Source organism: Pogona vitticeps, chromosome 4 (genome assembly GCF_051106095.1).
Source record: "Pogona vitticeps strain Pit_001003342236 chromosome 4, PviZW2.1, whole genome shotgun sequence".
NCBI lineage: Eukaryota > Metazoa > Chordata > Lepidosauria > Squamata > Agamidae > Pogona > Pogona vitticeps.
The window spans coordinates 36,839,433-36,855,494 of NC_135786.1; the positions used below are offsets into that span (position 1 = coordinate 36,839,433).

At 39.5% G+C, this 16,062-nt stretch overlaps 1 protein-coding gene across 2 annotated transcripts in view; it reads right to left on the reverse strand.

Moving 5' to 3' along the window:
• Positions 1–12,677, reverse strand: part of KDM5B (lysine demethylase 5B) — a 70,464-nt gene extending 57,787 nt beyond the window's left edge. For both annotated transcript variants that reach the window (XM_020782487.3, XM_020782485.3), the window contains exon 1: positions 12,444–12,677. In XM_020782487.3, coding sequence (XP_020638146.2) covers positions 12,444–12,581 — 138 coding nt within the window. In that variant the 5' untranslated portion in view covers positions 12,582–12,677. The remainder of the gene's footprint in view (positions 1–12,443) is intronic.
• Between the last annotated feature and the right edge of the window lie 3,385 nt (positions 12,678–16,062).

Genomic DNA, 16,062 nt, shown 5'->3' on the forward strand with positions numbered 1-16,062 from the left:
ATCTTCCTCATTTATCAGTCTCATTGCCTGTTCCAATTAGTCTTGTCTTCTCATGATGTGCCCCAAGTATGATGGCCTCAGGTTAGTCAATTCTGTTTGTAGCCAGAGTTAAAGTTTGATTTGATCTAATACCCACACATTTTGTCTTTCAGGAAGCAGATGGTCCCTGCAAAGCTCTCCTCCAACATCAGACTGCAAATAATACTCTTATTTTTACTTTCAACTTTCTTTTTTTGTCTAGCTTTCACATCTGTGCACAGGAATCAGGAATACTGTACCATTATGCAAAGGATATTAATCTTGATTTCCAGTGACACATTCTTGTACAGTACTTAAAGGATCTTTTCTAGTTCCTTCATAGCTGCCTTTCCAAGTTTTAGTCACCTTCTGATTTCTTGGATGCAGTTTCAATTTTGATTGATGACTGAACAGAGATACAGAATTTCAATTTCTTCACTTTCTTCTTTCATCTTCATCAGGAGTTATTTCAAGTCACTGTTGTTCTTGTCAGTAATATAGTGACATCTGACTATCCTAGATCACTGACATTTGTTCTACCAGTTTTCATTTGTCCTTCACCTGAATCTAGTCCAGCTCTCCATATGTGCACTGCATACAGAGTGAACAGACAAGGAAATAAAATAACATCCTTATCTAGCATCTTTGCTTATGAGAAACTGCTCTGTTTCTCAATTTTCTGTCCTACCAGTAGCTTCTAGTTCATAATACAGGTTTATACATCAGGACAATCAAGTGTTAAGGCACACCCATTTCTTTTATAACAACCCATAGCTGCTTATGATCCATAGTCAAAGGTTTTGCTGTAATTTATAAAGCAGTGAGTGATTTTGTTTTGAAATTCTCTCATATGCTGTGGTAGCCAGCATACATTTGCAATATGATCTCTTGTGCATCTCACTCTTCTAAATCCTGCTTCAACATTAGCATTTATGGTAAGTCTTTCAAATTTGCAAAACATTGAGCACCACTTTGCTTGCATGGGAAATTGATGCAATCATCCTATAGTTACATCATACAGATACTCCTTGGCATCTCCTTCCAGTCTGTGGCCTACTGTTTTGTTTTCTGTATTTGTTGGCATATTCTTGTCAGGATTTTGATAGATTTAGTTGTTGTAGCTTGGAATAGCTCTACTGGTATCCTGCTTATTCCTGATTATTTATTTCTTCCAGATGCTTTGAGAGCAGGTTGCATCTCACTTTCAAAACTGGAGTTCCTTCATCACATGCTTCTTCAAATGAATCTGTCATCTTCACACTTCTTCTGTACAGTTCTTCAGTACACTGTTTTCATTTGCTCTCTCTTGAATACACACCTTAATGGGATAATGGGGTTTGAGCATATCAGAGAATAACCAGGTTCTACATTGACTTGATTGATATTTTTCCCACTATCGAAGCATTCCTCCTGTCTTACTTAGTACAAAGACTTTTCCTTTGACTTTCTATGCTTCTTTGTCTCTCCTGAAAGTATAGTTTATCTTTAGTCTCAGCTTATTCAAGGTGACACAATTTAAAGCTATGGGAGCTTGCAATTGAAGTCCATGTCTGCAGTCAAAGCCTCCTGGTCAGAAACTCAGTAAGTATAATTGCAATGCTCCAGAACAGAAGCTACAGAAGGGAAATTTATTTTTCAAATATATTTTAAACACTTTTTAAAAACAAACAGATCTCTCTCTTAAAACAAATACGTATTTTACAAAAAACAGCTTTTAAAAAGGAAGTCTGGATGTGAATCCCAGTTAAAACTCTCACTTTCATGATGAAGCTAAAGAAATGTGAGGGCAAATTTTTTATTTCACGGAAGATCCCTGTTTTTGTTTTCTCTATTAAATAATTTTAATAGACTATTTGTAATACTATTTTCATAATACAGATAGTGTATTTCACTGGGAAGTTTTTTAAAAATCTGAGGTCTGTTATAAATATTTAGAATATATTTTGTTTCACATAAAGTCTAGGTGTCTCAGGATAGTCTTTATGTATAATGATGACCACTCATTAGTCAACAATTGTCCTGTTGACTATGGAAACAGGACAATTGTGCACAACATAATTAACAAGAAAAGTAGAAATGACTGATTTTCAAGAGATTACCATCCACTATTGTATGGCATCATGGTGCTTTTCAAACATATCTGTTTGCTTACAAAACTAGAGGAGAAAACAACTGAATATTTCTTGTGTGAGAGACAGAGTTGGCTTGGCCACCACACTGCAAGATAAACCTGATAAACCTGAAGCCTGTACTTCTGTATCACACCTGAACACGGTTCACATTTTGTAAATCAACATTAATCCCTAAGACTTTTAAATATTTCATCAAACACTGTATAATAAAAACAAAACTACCAACCGAAAGAAACGGTGACGGTCATATAATAAAAAACTAAAAAGGAGTTTCTCTAACCCCTTCTAGTGCACTTTGCACTCCCGGATTAGGACCAGTGAATCAGGGGATTTTATGAGTGTATTTTCCATTAGTTCCACTGATTCAATAGGCCTACTTTACTCACAATTTACTACTGATTTTCAGCCACTGATTTTGAAATGTTTAAACTATGGGCCTACTCCTAAAATATAGTTTATCATTTTAGATATTCTATACAGAGCATTATCAGGAGAGCAGGGACAAAAACAAATCTGCTTTGAGGAAATAAGGCTCCGACGCAATCAACCTCAGTTAAAGCACAGGAACACTACGTATATCAAAATGACCTACTAGTAGTATTTTTCAGCACTGAAACTGAGCTACATTAATGAAGGCTTAAACACAAGTCAAAGAAACTAAAACATGGTGAAGTTACCCATTATTTACCTTCTTTTGCTAGATAGAAAAGATAAGCCAAAACAAAGAGGGAAAACCCCTTTCCATTACTAAAACCTCCCTCTTTATTGAAGCAAAAAGGCTCTGGGGCATGAAGACCTGCATAGCACTAACTGAATGAGGAAGTTAACAAGCCTTCTACAGAGAATTTGAAAAATAGGCAGTGGCACCTGGCTCCACCGGAAAAGTTAAGCTCACAGGTTCAGTAATGCACAAATAGAACAACATTTTTGGCCACTTGGCATCATACTCCTCTATGCTTTCACAACACAATGTGGAACAATGTGTTATGATTAATAGTTGTTCCTCTCAAATTCTTTGACTTTTACTGGTCTTCCTGCTCTTGTCCATCCCCAAATTAATTATGATGGTTTTTACTTCATTAAGCAACTGCATTATCCCTAATTATTGGTTGAGGTAAAGATAATGAATTTAAGGGTTTTTCTTATTTACTTTATCTGTGATCTTTTTCTGTTGATTGTTTTTAATGAAATACAAAACATTAAAAAATAAAAATTAAACACTTATAGCATTTCTAAGACTAACTAATTTAGTTCACTGGAAATTCTGTGGTTACAATCCACTTCCTGAAATAGACTGTAATCTGTGGACAGCCACAATGAAATAAATACTGTATGTTTAGTCTTAAAGATACCATTTGTTTTATTTTGGTTTTCATCAATGTGATTATACATCCTGAACCACACTAATATGGTTACCTCTTTAAAAACGGTTTTTATTGAACATATATATCAACAGCAATAACAACAGCAACAACAATTATATCATAATTCAACATGGGCATGGATAAAACTGGGGACCCTTAAGAAAGAAACTGAAGGCTTGATTTTTTCTGCACAAGAACAAGCACTCCAAACCATGATGAAAGGTAAGATCCAATGAAGTAGTGCTAACAGCAAATATCAACTCTGCCAAGAAAAAGATGAGTATATTTTAGAGATGGGGGCATTCATATACAAATATCCCCGCACAGGTCGCGTTTACAGTCCACTCACCAATCCACCATGGACGTGGATGGTGTGATTCTACGAATGGCGCCACAGGGCACAATCCACTCACCACTCTTTGACCTTGCACCTTTGACCTTGTCCTCAAAAAATATACAGTATTGTTAAAATATATTTTAACAATGTACTACCAGAACTATCCATTAGTGGGAGTCAGAGACCATATAGAGAGATAGAGAGATAGAGAGATAGATATAGATAGATAGCTATATAGATAGACCAACAGACAGACAGACAGACAGACAGACAGACAGACAGACAGATTAATCGATACACACACACACACATATATATATATGTATATATATATGTATGTATGTATGTATGTATGTATGTATGTATGTATGTATGTATGTATGTATGTATGTATGTATGTATGTATGTATGTATGTATGTATGTATGTATAGTACATTGTTTAAAATACATACAGTATTTTTGATGACATTTCTACAAATATTTTCAGACCACAGATAAGTGCATTAGCAAATACTGTTCTGTGGATAGTGGGGAGGGCATCCTATTGTACATGCAACCTACTCTGGGAGCTTTTTTGGCTGAGCAGCAGGAGATTTCTAAAAATAACAGCAACAAGATCAGACTGCAGTAGACTTATCCAAATAATCACATAAGTTCCCCAATGTTACAAATAAACTAAGCCCAGGTAAACGGAGTTCAGCCTACTTAATATATGGTTAACTTTCTCCCAAAGGATCAGGTTCCCAACTTGGGATGCTGATTGAACCAGCACTGCTACTAGAGGCTCAAGTGACCACTCTGGCTAGAAGTCCTTTTATTCTGCTTTGGATAACTATCTCTTACAGCAGGGGTCCCCAACCCTTGGTGCGCAACCCAGCAGTGGTCTGCAGGCTAGGTAGGACCGGACCGCGGATTTCCTGCCCCCCGTGAACACACAGCCTCACGAACATGCCCTGCACATGCGTACGACCACAATAACACCCCCGCATGCGCACGAGCATGACACACACCCCTGCATGAGCGCGACACACACTCCCAAACCTGTAAGCGGTTGGGAAAAGGTTGGGAACTACTGTCTTACAGTAGATATTATCAAGCTGATTCTAATTTATGGCAACTTTTCTCAGGATTTTTCTACGTGTAAAAGGTTTACAAATTATTCACCATGCCCTCCTTTGCCCAAGGCCACGGAGGTTGTCTTTTTTCACAGGAGCAACCATGGGGAATTGAACTCCTGATTCAACATTTTCCATTGGTTTTCAGAATATATTTTTCCCATTTTTGTTTAGGTTTATTCACTTCAAAACCTATTAATATATTAAACATTTTAGACAGCAAAACTCTAGTACTATGTCTATTCAGCTATTGTTCTTCAAAAATCTCATCAGTTTATTGTCTTTTGTATGTTAAAGAATGTTATAACACATTCCTTAATTGGAGTTATTTAAAATCATACAATCAAAGAAGAAAAATATAAACAAATTGACAAATCTGTTCCAAAGTATGCAAGCTTTCAATTTTCTAAAGCCAACAATATCAAGTTTAATGTTCAGAATTAGAAGCTATATTTTAAAAATTGGTCAGAATCCTGTTTAGCACTAACACATTACAATGCCTTGTTGGCACAGTAACATAGAATCTTGGGATTGCACAAACACTGTGCTAATACAAAAGAGCCTCATTCCAATTGGCTGTTAACACATTCACAACTAGGTCCTGAATTCCAGCTTGTGCTAGTTCCCTAAAAGTCAAACTACTTATGCTATGGTAGCTGTGTGAGCAAATTCATCTAAGTAGGATCCGTAGATCTAAACATAATGTAAATATTTTCATTAATGTTATTTACTGGGATAGGACTAAAACATTTTTTTCAAAGAAGGGTTCAAAACTGCTAATTTTGTCTCTGTATTACACTGAGAGCTTCACAATTTAGTTACTCAGAAGTCCCACTGAGTCCAATGGGATTTATTTGCAGGTAAAGTAGTATAAAGATGTAGATTAACTAAAAATGAAAAGTTGGGGTGAGGGCCTGTAGGTTTATACTCAGGCAAAAATATTATGCCTGGACTGTGGAAGGAAATCTCACTTATGGATGATACTCCAGTTAGATGTACATATAGCTGCATCTTTACTGTACAGGACAGGATGGTCAATATTGGACTTCCTGCAACTCATCTGTTGCTATACCTTTAAATCTGCTATCATACTGTTGACTTTCTTGTTAATATGTTTCTGCAACATCATGATGAAGCAATATGAAGCTTCCCAACTTCAAACTGCAGGCACTATCTTACAGGTACACACCCTTTACACATACAGTTTAGGTTCTTGTACCACCCATACACATCACTTCACTAAAGATTTGGCACTTTGCCTATCAACCTTTCTTCCCAATTTGGATTCTGCTGAAACATTTCGCAATCTTTTTCAATGTTGATTCATCATTTGGCTCAGTATTTGCCTCCCTCTTTTTTAATTCATGGAGAACAAGTGCTGTCATCATCACTGCCACATCTAGTTTATCATGAGTATTATACATCAGATATAACAAACTCAGCTGGCTGGATAGCTCAATGAGTTAAGTATCTGGCTGTCGAGCCAGGGGTTGGAAGTTTGATTTCCCACTGTGCCTCCAAGGGAAAAAAAAACAGCTTGTATTGCGTTGGGCACGCTGCCTCCAAAAGGAGGGAATGGTAAACTACTTCTGAATATGTTCTACCTAGAAAATGCTGAAATGGACCCGCTTAAGTCAGAGTTTATTTGATGGCACAGTTGTTAATATTAGTATTACTACTACCACCACCACCACCTTTTGTGTGGTTTTTAGCTGCTAGCAAAATGTGCTATAGTATTTTCCATTAATAGAGATTATATTATCAATTTACTATTTTCCTTCATAGTTCTTACTGGCAGTGTATAGACATTTCAGACCAAGAACAAGGATTAAATTATTTCTGTTATGTGTCTTGCATAATAGTGAACATGAAAAATAATGATGCATTTGACATAAAACAATGATGTGCAACCTAAACAGAGTCAGGGTGAATACAGTAGTGATTGCAATATTTAAAAAAATGAAATCAGAAGACTATCATAGTATGGAATTATTCTAGTAGGACTCAAAAAGGCCAAGGGGGTCTGAAAATAAAAAATTTAGATAACAGAGTAGAGGCAAATGTGTTTTTAGACAATGACTTGCTTAACCGCTGTAACTCAGCTACCACACAAGTCTATCACTTCAGATATTAAATTTCCCAGTTATATTGTTTTACTGTACATACAAACACCGGCTACAACTGCGTATTCAAATACACTACTACAAGTAGTGTTTCATCAACCAATTCATGTTCAGCTTTCCGCCCTTGAGTTTAAGGTATGTATACACACTACACTTCTTAATTTGTGCATACACCAATGTGAGGTTACACTTGCAGCCTAAGGCACATTCACTTGTCTCCATCTAGTTTATCACACACGTAACATGCCTCAGCATGGTGAAGTTCCCCAAAAAACATCAGGTTGATTTTTAAGGTGTTGAGCAATGCAACAGAACAAATAATCCTTATATTTTAAGAAATAATAATATATGTGTTAAGCACCGGAAACTGATCACTATGAAAGGCTTGGATATACAGTACATTTACACACATTAGAATATGCTTATCTTGGAAATGTAAAATTAGCTAGTGTTACTACAACCAGACATTAAAAATTCAGGGACTTTAGAAAATTGTACATTTCACTTCTAAATCACAAACAAATTTACGTGGGAATATGGTCTCCTTCAAATAGTCCTAGAGAAGGTTACAGAAGTTGTTTCAAACTATCATATCTCTCTTCTGTTCAGTGCTCTAGCTTGCAGAAGAGTTGAAGATAAATAGGACTTTTCTACAGGTATGGTATTGGGTCTGATGACTTTCCATGCACGAATGAAAAACAGGGATAAGTATCTCCTTCCCAGGACTGCTTAGAAGTAGCAAGATGGGACAAAGGATAATTAACACTGGAAACGAAACTTGGAACGAAACTGGGTGTTCTTCAGGGATAACTCCTTACAAACATCTAAAGACTGTCACTAAATATTTGCAGAAACATTATTTGGCATAATGATTGTGCTAATTGTGTTGTAAGTCAAATTGTGTATAATGTACACAGGATCCACATATCTTCTTTTTATGAAAAAAGACACAGGAAGCAAAATTCCTTATACATTCCTCTAAACTAGGTTCAGAACGATTAGGTTCAGAACATCGTCGTTTTGCGATAATCGGTTAGCGAAGCAGGGAACCGAACATTGCAAAGCAAAAAAAACCCCATAGGAAACATTGTTTTGCGATCGCAAAACTTCGTTATGCGATTTTGTCGTAAAACAAAGCGCTCGTCTTGCGAGGCACCACTGTAGTTCTCTTTCTTAAACATTTTAGAGGTTATATTTGTCTATGTTTGTACTGCAGTTTTGATGCAAGAAGAAATTAAGTGCCATTACCCATTTTAATCATGATGATCAATCTGCTCCATAGAAAATATTCTCAAATCAGGAGACACAATTCAATATGCAATTCATGTTTCACAGGGATTCAAATATGTGTAACTATCATGCGAGTTCGGTACCCACTGATTTCAGTGGGGGTATATGACTTTGTATATGATCCATCTGTGTGCTGCACTATAACCTATAACATTGTTTGAGGCTAGCGCAGTCCCACCACCACCACTACTACCAAAACCTACAAGTCTTCAGATGGGAACTGGAATCCAGATTTTTATTTAAACATCAAACACATCACTTTGAGGTAATGAATATTATCCAGATGTTTTAAATTATTTGAGTACTTTCTTTTTCCATAATTGGGTTGTGGATTGTCTATACAAATCAGTCCATTGGATAGTCAGCTTTTCCACCTATCTATTCATATGGTCAACAAAAGCTGAATTTGTTTTTTAAATACATGTGGTAAGGACAATGTCTAAAATCTTATTTCCGTTGGCCAGGAGTAACTCTGGATTATTTTATGTCGGTACATTTTAGATATTTTCATTAGATGACACTACCTAACAGTGTCAAGAACAGAGCTTTTCAAACACTGAAACAGAGCAACCAAAATCCTAGCCTTAAGCATACTCTGTCTCCCACAGGAACTGTAGGTTTCAAAAAGCCACCAACAGAGCATGGAGCTAGAGTATTTCTTTCAAAATGGCAGCAGACTGCATTTTGTAACAAGGACAAAGCACCAGCATGACAGTAGACAGATCATTACAAACATACAACTACATTTATTATATTTCCCTTATAATCATCACTCTTCACCAGACAATAAGTAGAAAAAAGATGGTACTTCATCTGTGCTGGTCAGGAAGCAAGACTTCAGCTGAAGCTCATAGGCTTATAGAACAACAACTGGCTACCTATCCCAGCAAAATGTATGGAAGTCTTACATCTTCAGTGCCAACAGGAAAAGACACAGCAATGAATCCACTAGAATCACTAGCAAAGATTGCCACATGCTGTCTCTGACAATCACTTTATATTCCATATACTAACTCAGAAGCAGAAGAATTCTGTGCAGTCTTGCCCACTCATGGATGATTGGCCCTGTTATAAAAGTGATCCATATCAGTATGGATTTCCAAAGGTATGAAATACATGAACTTTGATAGTAGAAGATCATAGATTCGATGATGGAATGAGGGAATTTGTTCCTAAAATATCTTCTGAAGGAGCAGTTTAGTAATAGTTACTTATTTTTCCAGGGCCAAAATTATACTGCAAAACATTGTGGGCATAACACAGCAATTTTCACAATTTGCAGGCTATCAACTGTGCATCTGATAGCAAAACTGGTTGCACACTCTATTAAACAATTTACTATGTAAAATGGGACGGTGAGACAGCAAACTATCTTCTATTGCTTATGTGATTGCTGTTACTTTATCATGTACCATAACAGGATTCTGGCCCATAAGGTTGCAGCAATATTTATGAAATGTGAGTCTTATTTATTTCCTACCAAGTAAAACTGAGAACTTTTTTTAAAAGCATGAACTGACTCATAAGATTATTAAGAGCCAAATAATCTAACTGCCAGTTGGCTACCCCAGCACCAGAAAGACATCCTACAAGCATGCATACAGACACACTCTGTCTGTTCTATTTAATGGCAGCATGAACCTCAACTAATTGTGAATAGCTGACTTAAAATGATTTCATAAACATGGAAATGTAAAATAGATACCATGTAAACAGGTATTCTTGTTTCAGTCCTAAAAGCAGAGTTTTCATCTCGTTCAACAGCAAACTTTTAAACTGGAAAGTCTGCAGAAACTGAAAAAAACCTTTGAAAGACAAACTACTGTACATTAATTGTATTAAATGGAATTATTTCTAAATTAGATGGCTGCCCTGTCTGATGTTTATACAAGTACCATCCACAAACCTTAGTGCAATAAATGGAACAAGAACTGCACAGGAACAAAGGTTGGTAGATTTCAGCAGTAGAACCATACTTCTTGCTTCAGTTAAGTGCCAATCTGTAGTCATATCTTCCAAAGTCATATTGAAATGAGTCCAAATGCAGAAAATAGTTGGAATTAAAGTTTTACTATAGTACTCTTAAGTTTACCAATATATCTTCATCCTAAATTTCAAATTAAACTTTCAAGGATTTTACTATGTTAGCTATTTGAATTCCCATTTACCAAGTCTCTCTAAATGAAGAACGCCTCTAATTTTGATTAAACTAATATGCAGACCTTTTCAACAACCCTTTGTGTAGTCAAATTCTTCTCATCCAATTTATCTCTTCTCTTAAAACAAATATAACTTGCTAACAAAACCAGAGCAAATCATTCTGACAAATAATGAAACAATCATTGAAAGAATCACCCTTCTGCAGCCTTCTTTAGTGCCTGTTTATACAGTACTTCTAATGATGAAGACTTAGCACCCTTCCCACTATGTATCGCACTCTAAAATGGTGGCCATCTCTGTCTAGGATTCTGAAAGAAAAGATCTCTCAAAACTCCAAGGCTGACATCTACATTTCCTCAACTTTAAAATATAGGCACTTGTATTAAAATTAAGCCAGATGGTTCTGGAATAGCCACAGAAAAGGTTTTATGGGTTGAGAAAAGAGGAAAATGAGGAAATTAACAATCTCAGCTCAACCACAATGCCAACATGGAGGGCAACACCCAAGCAGCTGCTTTACTTAGGTCTTTACAAAGTGACTGCTATACAGTATTTATATTTAAAGTAGCAGCCCAACCCCCAAGAATCTGACAAAGCTTAAACTTTTCAGACAAAGCACTTGAACCAAACACATCTCTTATCTTCAAATGTTGAACTCTCTAAATTGGTATAACCCTGACAATGGCTGCTGCTTTCTAGCCACAAGATTTTCTCTTCCACTCCTTCCATTGCAGAACTCCAGACTTTTTAAAAACACTTACAATTAACCATAACCTCTCCATCACTAGCTGCTTGAAAGGCAAAAACCAGCTTCTGAACTTAAATGTGGGCTTGCAGGACAGTTTAGGATCCTTTCTAAAGTTTCTTTTATTACAATGATGATTTTTAAAGCTGCACTCTTGATGACTAGTATTTACTCTGTGGTGAAACAAAAGCCTCAAGTGCTCTTAGGCTGTGTCCAAGGGCTAAACCCAGACTAAATCACTTCAGGAAGACACTTCAGCAATAATGGGAACAACTTCTCCTTCTGATCTAGACACCAGTGTGCCTCGTTTTTGTGTGTGTGTGTGTATGTAGGTAAGTGTGCGCGCGCGGTGCGGGTGCGCGCGCCCGCCAGTGTGCTTGTTTCTGGATTTCCAAACCACTGGAAAGACACACAAGAAGGCAACTTTATTGGGGCTGGAGAGGGGAGTACCGAAAGAGTAAAGTTCTTCGAGGGAAGGCAAGGGCCAAAGTAAGAGCGACGGGGGTGCTCGCTGGCAGCCATATTTGAGTAGGTCTCCCTCAAACAGTCGAACCTCGGAGTAGGCTTGGTTGACAAAACAAGGAGGGCTATTCTTCACCCCCACCCCACATGAACGACGGACCATGCTCTGTGGCAAAAACAGCTATCCGGGCTGCAAGAGAAGTCAATATCAGGGCAATAATGCCTGGGGGGGGCTGCCGACTCCTCTTAAATCGAAGGACCAAGGAAGACGCTCTCTCCCCCCGCAAGCCAGTGTCTGGCCAGCCATAAGCAAACGGGGGAAGAGGGGCTTTCTTTGAGAAGGGGGAAAGAGCCCCATTTTCCCTTTGATGACGTGGGGCAGGGAGGAGGAGGAGGAGATCTCCTCCAAACTGCGAAGAGGAAGCTACGATGCAAGTTTCTAAGCGGGGTCGCTCTGGGGATGCCTCCCACCTCCGCCCCCGCCCCCATTCAGTGGTCCTGGGAGAAAGGACTGATTGGGATTTCGGGAGAACCGTGGGGGTGGGGAGCTGGAGACCAACCACGGGGGGGGGGAGAAGGGGTCTTGCCCGCAGACTCTTCACGTGCAGGACGCTTCCCGTGGTCCCTCGGTCCGGGGAGGGGGGCCCCGAAAGACATCGGCGCTGTCCCGCAGGTCCGTCTCCAAGGCTCACTCACCGGCGGCGGCCGCACCTTACAGATCCCCGTCTGCTCGGCGATGGGCCGGATCTTGTGGATAAAGGCGAAAGGGTCAGCGAACTCCTCCCAGCTGGGCTCGAAGACCGGGCACTCGGGAGGCGGCAGGAACTCGGCCATGGCCAGCCTGACTCGCCGGCAGGACGGGTAGCTCCGAGTAAGGCAGCCGTTCCGAACAATCCCCCAACAGTCAAAGCGTCGTTGAGCGCTCGTCGAACGGCCTGTGTGCTTCCGCCAAAGGGGAGGGAGGGAGGAAAAGAGTCCGCGGAGGAGGCCAGGCCCTGTGGGAAGCAACGGCCTCCCTCCTTGTTCTCTGAGGGACGCCTACTTGCTCGCTCGCGGTATATGGGGCGGGGGGCGCGGGAAGGGGGGGAGAAAGCCCCCTTCTGCGCCCCCGCTACTTCTTTGTTTGGGGGCTCTCGTGAGAACCTATTCTCTTCCCAAATAGTGTGCCCAAAACACGGGTGCGTCCTCCTTGGTTTCTCTTGAAGCGTCCCATACCGGAACTCTTGTGTGGTTAAATAGTAATAGGGCTTGGCCATGAGAAGTAAAAAGCCTCAGCCTTGCAGGCCGAGGTGGTTCAATGGTGGCTTTTCCCGCAATGGGACTGTTTTGGTAAAGGAGGGCTTCACGGCTCTGAAAGGCCAAGCTTCCAGGCTCGTGGAAGGGGTTTACTGTTTATGTTTTATTGTTTTTCGCCCTGTTTGGACGTCACGGTCTTTTCAACCGTTGATAACTACCACACATATCTCAATACCGGAAAGCGTGGCAATCCTAGGAGCAAAAGGCGACTGTAACGAACTGTGCAGCCTGTACTGCAGTTCGGAATAACTAAATGCATTTCAAAGACCTGGTGTTTTCTTTGGTTTGAGTATACAGCATATGAAGTGCACGACTGAGTCCCTCGTTTTTCTTCTAACCATTGAAATACTATTCAGCTAATCTCGACCTCCTTTTAATACATTTGAGACCTTTTGAATAGTTTCCTGGCTTCCAAATGTGGAATGAACAAACAATCATACATTGTTTTGTTAGCTGTGTTTACGCATTGATACTTAATAAAAGAATGGCAGTTTGTTCGATTGTGAAGCACCTTTTGCTTTAAAGGCAAGATCCTGTTTTTAATTTTTCTTAATTTTGTACTTTTTGTTTTTTTACTGGACTAAAGAGTACTTTAGAAACTTGTGCATTCGCATGCAGCAGTTGAATTGTGCTGGAGAGTAATAGGAAAGCAAAGATGGGGCAGAGATTTAAAAATATTTTCTTAGGCTGTTAAGTTATTTGTGAGAATATTTTAATTTTGAAAAGTGTCTCAGCAATATACAGCAGATGAATAGTTTGAAAATTAAAAATTAAGTTACGGTTTGCTGTATATTCATACTTTTCAGTGTCATAAGAAAAGCATTGGTTCCTTTGTGTGTAACCCATTCCTAATTCAAAATGGAGGCTGAAACCGGTGAGAGTTGAAATATGTTTTCCAGATTGCTCTTGTGTTTCTAAACTTGCTTTCCTCCTTCAGATGTTAAGCCAAATTGTAACAACAGACTAGTCCTATAATATGTATGTTTTTTTCAGAAGTAAAATAAACTAATTTAGTATTTATTCTCAAGTAAGCATATAGAGGACTATAATCAAATGACTTTGAAAATTATTGCAGTTTGTAACCCATCATCTCACAAAAAGTTGAATGGATAACATTCTAAAACAATTTTTAATGGCAGTGTAGAAAATATTTTCTGCAATGAAATGTGCAATGCCGAAATTGCCGTACCATTTTTCTTAGTTGGTTCTTAATGTTAGAAAAAGAAAAAAATGTTTTTATATTGCTTTCAGAAGATTCCTGAACTTGTGATACAGAAAATAGATGGGGGAGCACAAGAGGAAAGGTATAATTATGTAAAAAAAAGCTTGGGCATGTTATTGTGTACACTAAATACTTAAATCACATAAGAGTTATATTATCACCCATGTTAAATTCAAAGAATAAAGACGGGGACTTTGCATGCATGATTTTTAGTACCATGAATACTGGCATAAGATTGCAGTCCACAACACGTTTACTCCAGAATAATCTCACCGTTTAAATTAAACTTTAGAACTAATCAGTACTAAATTGTTTCGAGAGTCCGTTTTTTAAAAAAATTGCCTGCAACAATGGTGACTCGCCCTCCCCCCCCATACTGGAGGAGCTGCACTTCTAAAATGACTGTTTTGGGTTTTTTAACTTGTGTAGTAAAATTAACTGAACGGAGGTATTTTCTAAATGCCTTGTAAAATTAATCACAGTAGGAGTACTACAAGACTGATGCGGTTTCATTTGGTTATGTTGTCCTGCTACCATAGAACTTTAGAATTTCTTTGTTTCAGGTGCCTGATACTGAATTGTTGCAATTCTAGATTCCCTCCAGTTCGCCAGCAACAGGGGATCACCAGAGGCCTCTAACCTAATGAGCTCCATGCATGGAAGGCCAACCACATGGATCTCTACTCTCTAATCCACCTTCTTTTCCTTTATGATCTATGTTTACATGTGCGGAGGGATCCCTTCCAGCTGACAGCAACTACGGAGTCGGCACTTCTTTTTTTAAAGAGCCTCTCTGTTCTCTGGGATAGGCCAAGCGCTCGGGGGAACGTCAGAGGGGGAGGGAGGCCGAGCTGTTTCATTGTCTGTGGCTGGCACTGTGCAGTGGGGAAGACTTCCTTTTGCAGTGGAAGCACTGCACGCGGGGGGGCGGGCGGGGGAGAACTGGAGCTGTCTTCTCCATGTAGCTTTCCAGCTTACATATAGAAACCGCAGACCCCTTGGTTCAGTAGGGACTACTCTAAGCAGAGCGCTGGGTTGCCCACACAACGAGAAGCGCTCGTTGGACGCGAGGGGTGGCAGGGCGGACGGCTAGGAAGAGTAATAACTATTGTGCACTCGCGACGCCCCATTTTGGGCAGGTTTACTTGACAACAGGCCCCCTTCAGTTCAATTAGATTTACTCATGAGTAAGTGCCAACGAAGGACTGAAGGTCTAGGGCGGCAACTCAAGATCCAGTTACTTAGGAGTAATCAGCATTGAACACACTTTACTTCCGAGTAGACATGGGTGCCTTGTAGGCTGTTCTGATATTCCGAGTGCCACGTTAGTGGTGGAAGAGATCAACCCGGGAAAGCCTCAGTTCCTCCTACTATACTTTTCCGCCCGTGCCGTGGCTTCTCCCCCCCCCCCAAAAAAGCACTTGTGAACCTCGTCTCCCTTTTGCAGCCGTTTGAGTTCCGGAGACACAATCTTCCCCTCCACCAAAGCGGATCATACCTTCTTCATAGCAAGGGGAACTGCATCTATTGCACACACACCCTCCTCGCTCCCTTTTTCTGGCTTTATCCGTCATCCCTGGCAGAACTCCTTTTTCAGCAGAAACTGGGCTCCCTTCCAAGGGGGAAAATACTGGAAGTGTGCCAAAACTTTCGCACAAACAGGTTTCTCCGCCCACCCCCCACTTGGATCCGTTGATAAGGGGTCCAGAAAGGTTTTCATGGATTCCACAAAAAAGCCCGTTGGTGCGCACCCAAAACTTATCTTCCACGGGGACCGAAAGGTTTCTTTTTGCTCAA